The sequence below is a fragment of the Manis javanica genome, chromosome 8, assembly GCF_040802235.1.
Source record: "Manis javanica isolate MJ-LG chromosome 8, MJ_LKY, whole genome shotgun sequence".
Lineage (NCBI taxonomy): Eukaryota > Metazoa > Chordata > Mammalia > Pholidota > Manidae > Manis > Manis javanica.
In genome coordinates this window covers 118,936,108-118,941,029 of record NC_133163.1, presented here as the reverse complement: position 1 = coordinate 118,941,029, position 4,922 = coordinate 118,936,108, and the positions used below count along the sequence as shown (strand labels likewise).

At 33.5% G+C, this 4,922-nt stretch overlaps 1 protein-coding gene across 3 annotated transcripts in view; it reads left to right on the top strand.

The window, feature by feature from the left end:
• The window catches only part of UACA (uveal autoantigen with coiled-coil domains and ankyrin repeats), a 96,745-nt gene that overhangs the window by 52,470 nt on the left and 39,353 nt on the right, over positions 1–4,922 (top strand). For all 3 annotated transcript variants that reach the window (XM_073212096.1, XM_073212095.1, XM_073212097.1), the window contains exon 2: positions 2,187–2,320. In XM_073212096.1, the coding sequence (XP_073068197.1) occupies positions 2,187–2,320 (134 nt within the window). The remainder of the gene's footprint in view (positions 1–2,186; positions 2,321–4,922) is intronic.

Here is a 4,922-nt window from a genome sequence, read left to right as displayed (position 1 = left end):
GTAGGTATCCCTTAATTAGTCCTGTGCAACGAAAGATTCTTGGTTAGGCTTTCTAAACTGTATTCTTTTAAAATGTACTGCTGTTTTATTAATTTTGGTTCTTTGCCATATTATGTTCTTTCTGATTTATTCGATTAGCAGATTGGGGTTAGTGATAGAAAACAAAAATTCTTTTTCTTGGTTTAAAAAACACATAATAGAATCTTAACAATTGAATAGTATTTTTGTTAACTGACAGTGGACCGAAGTGGAAAACAGTACTTGGTGAAGTAGAAATCACATGATAATAAGAAACTTTAATCATGTTTAATATCTTTTAAAAAGCCTTACTTTTGAAATTTTATAATTTTTTAGTGTTTCAAACAGCTGTTTTCTCTGCCAATAAGTGTACTTGGAAATGAAAGTTGACATTGTTTTAACTGCAAGGATAAACTAAACAATTTAGGGCCAGTGTTTGTGTGCTAAACATGGCTTAATCCCTTAGGCATTTGGAAACACAAAGTTTGTTAAGCCTACATCTACTACTGCTCCCCAATTTAGAGTGTGTAAACTGTTTTAAAGCTAAAGAAAGAAGATGCTTAAAATACAGTTTAGACTTTGAGCCACTAAGTAAGGTTTAGTCACTAATCATAGTTGGCAGTTTGAACTTTTGAGGTTAGAAGGAAGTGAGTTCATCCTCAAATTTGACCAATTTACAGACAACAATTCTGAAGTCTGTGTAGGTACTTAAACCACATTTCATTGAAATAATACTTTTTAGAAGTAGGTTAAAATTTTAATATAAGTATCTTTTTTCATATTCAATTTTCATATAATTTTCAATTGAAGTATTTAATGAATGTATTGTTTATTTAGCCACAAAATCAGTGATTTTTGGGGGGGGATTTGAAAGGGTAGTAGATAAAATCATACTGATCAAACATTTAGAGGATATACTTCCATAGAAGTGGCTCATTATTTCCCCTAGGGATTTGTTACGGTATTTGTGGACATAGGAATTGCTTTGTAAGATAAGTGAAAAATCTGTACATCTTTTTTTGTTCTACAAATAATACTGGACTTAGCACAGGGTTTAGCAATAAGTTCATTATATAATAATTTAAAAGGCTAAAACCTTGTTTAAATAATGTATCTGGGTTCTATATTTCTGCTTACTAAGAAAAGCACCAAATTATTATTGGCTTCAGAATATCTTGAATGTATTTTCTCCAATTAAAGCTAAAGATAACCTTGATACAGTTAAAATGTTTATTATGTGATACATCCTCCTATTTAAAAAATTGCCTTTAATCTTCCTTTTAAATACAAGTACCCTGAGTTTTTGTTAAAATTAAAAATCTCTTTTTAGCAAAAGCAGTATGTGTTTAATGCAAAAAAAGAAGGAAGAAAATGAAAGTCACATATAATCCTGTTATTTTAGGATCTTTAAGTAGTTAATTACTTTAGAGGTTTTTTTTTTTAGTTTGTTTCTGTGTAGAAGTTTCTTTTTATTCTAATATATACCATAATGTATTGCTTTTTTTTTAATTGAGAGAGGGTGTGTGTGTGTGTGTGTGTGTGTGTGTGTGTGTGTGTGTGTGTAATTTGCTTCCTTTAATATGTTTCCAACAGTACTTTTTAAATTAGGGGTGTCTTCTCAAAATGTATACATGTACATCTAAGAGTCTTGGGAGATATGTAACCAGAGCCAAATCTGCAAGCATGAATTAGAGAATAGGGAAAGCACATTGATTTTGGAGGTCATGAGAAGTCCTGGTTGGGCTTGGCCACTTAAGTCATTTAATGTCTCTGGGGACTTGACTTGTGTGATCTGTTAAATGGGGTTGATAATTTTAGTTTACTAGGGCTGTTTGAATCATTCATGCCTGGCACAGGGTAGGTGTTCAGCAATGATTAGTTTTCCTTCTTTGCTCTGAAGGCAAAGAAAACAACAGAGAACATGAGAAACATACTTTTTCTCGGAAGTATTATTTAAAGTGTTTTTTGTATATCTTGTGTTTTGGAAAGGTCCTTCTCATGAAGATAGCATAGAAGATAGCACAGAGAAAGAAACTTGGGGTGCAGTTGGAAAATGAATAATGTATGATCACTCAAAGTACTGCTTTCCCTTTTCCTTCTTTCTTTAGAAAGTCTTACTAATATATTATTTATAGTTTGCCATATTTACTTTTTTTTCCTTTTTGCAGCATGCATCAGATTGGAACAAATATGATGACCGATTGATGAAAGCAGCAGAAAGGGGAGATGTAGAAAAAGTGTCCTCAATCCTTGCTAAAAAGGGGGTCAATCCAGGCAAACTAGATGTGGAAGGCAGATCCGTGTAAGTATTACTGATGATGATTCCCTAGAGGGGAATTTTGGGTAGATCCTTGGGTTGCAGTGAAATATGTGAATTGTGCCTATCAACTTTTTAATTGAAGAAGTCTTTACCAAAACCCACACTATGAAATCTTTCAAACATCACTCTTAAAACATTACAGACTAATAACTGTTCACGATTTGAAAGATTTCAAAGCTAGAGAGAGAATACTGAAATACCACCCGGTGGCCCAGTTGTTTAGGCTCTATGGCGACCATAGCCAGGGTTATTTGGTGCATTTTTGTTTATAAGCTTTTTCATATTTCTTATCATATTTAATTCTTGCAGTGGCCCTCTAAAAGAATAGGAAAACGTTTACAGAGTTTAAATTACTTGGTCTAATCTCATGAAAAGTTACAGAGCTGGGATGTGAACCCAACTTTTCTGTCTTGGAGGAGTTCTGTAAACTACACTGTATTTTCCTCTCCACCCTTAATCCATTTCTCCATTTGGGTAATTACTTTAAATGAGAATGTTTAGAGCAGAAAGGGAGGCAGAATACCTGGTGTGACTTAGGGAGGCTCAAGTAGGCATCCTCCCCTTTTGTTTTGTATTGACTGAGGAGGACTACTTACTGGCTTGGTAATATGCTTATCTTTTCTCCCACCCGTCTCCAGTCTCACCACTTTCCTTCCTGTTGGTGATGGGAAGCAGTTAAGTTAAAGAGTAGATCTAGGTTCTGTCACTACCCTCTGTGATTACAGCAGTTAAAGCCTTACTGGGAAACCTTCCAAAAAGTTGGAAGTGAAAGGTCTCATTTCCTAAGATTCCTTTCCGTCTTATACTTTTATGAGTTTATTTAGAAAATTACAACTAGAAACCAGATACCAAATATAGAAATGACTATTAGGAAGCAAATAGTTAATGTTTGACGTGGGTTACTACCTTAGAATGCTTAGGTACTTAAGGATAGTCAAAATAATAAAACATGACTTAAAAACTAAGTAGTTTTTGAGAGCAGTAAACTGAAAAGTTAAAATTTTTTTATATTTGAAGTTTATCAAATAGGAATTTGATGGCTATTTTGAATCCTTCTATTTTTGCTAAATTTTAAGCTATTTTTAAGGCTTACAGTAAAAACAGTGAAAATTTAAGATAAAAAATGACTTTCTTTTTCATGTTTTTTCCCCAAATGCCAAGATATTAAAAGATGAAGGGAATCAATCTTCTTTGGGATGAAAATCCTCAGTGAAACCTTATTTCTTCAGTTCTGTTTGTCCATACTTTCGATGTTGTAAATAAATGGTTGCTTGAGTTTTATTCAGATTTTTTTTGAACCTAAGGTTCAATTTTGAGTGAAACTATTTGTGTTAATGGTCAGAGTTATAAACATCTGGTGTAATTTGCTGAACTATGAACTCTGTGAAATATTTGAGTAGTAGTAGTCTTTGATGCTTTTCACTGTATAAAGTGGTATTCTGTCTGGGATTCATAGGAAAAAATATTTTCCTTTTGTGCTCACACAAACTCTATTCTTCCTTAAAGCATTTTCTATTTAGTGAACTATAGGACATGTTACAAGTATATTTTCCATATTACCTGTAATTATGAGAAATTTTATTTTGAATGTTTTTTTTGTTTTTAATTTTCAAATTTAGAATAAAAATAACTGTGCTTCTTGCCTTCAGTCTAGTTTCAAAAATGAAATGTTTGAAGCCTAGCTGTAGTCACTGCAAGGATCCGTTTTCTTTCTGTTCACCCCTTTCCTAAAGTGCAGTCCTTTGCCAACACAAAATGGTACAGATTCACCAAGAAACCCCACTGCCACACGGAGAGCCACGGATTGGATTCCAATTCCTGTCTCCTCATCCCCTCAGGCTGTCATAAGAATTGCTCAATCTCCTGCTTTTTTCTGGAACCAGCAACTGCTCTTAGGCAAAAAGTATCCTCAAATACCAGACTCACCTCTTTGGACCTCTGGCCTTCCCCACATCTTGGCCTACCTTGTTAGCTCTCTGATGCCTTCAAGCATTTGTCTTGTATTTTATGCAGCTTTTCTCATGCTCAGAGATGGGAATTGACCAAATTACCTGGATTTCCTGTTATGCAAGCAGAAGTACATGTGTTATTTAGAAAAAACTTTTAAGTTGACTTTTTTAGTTGCGAAAGAATGTTTCTACAAAGCAATTTTTCAAATTTCCTTTATAATTCTTTGCATACAGTTCAATGACTGATACATATCTTCTTTCTGAAGCACACCTACTATTTATAGCACGTTGACATTAATAATGCTTTGTAGATTTGTTGTGATTTCTGCCCTTCAGTACTTAATCAGTATGTTTGTTTATTTTGAAGAAAGAAGTCGTCCAGATTTTGGGCGCTAAAATATGAAAATAAGCAAACAAAAAATAAAAATACAGAACACTGTATTCCTTTAATCAGAATCATCTCTTCCTAATTCAGACTGTACACCAAACCTGCCTTAGTTTACTTAGTAGTACTAGGTCTCTAATTTGCATTTATATCCATTATAATACTAGATGCCAGTTCTTTTATGGCTTTCAAGTAAGCTTAGCTTGTTGTTCTGTAGGCTTTTCTGTGTCAGGTTTAATTTGATAATTCT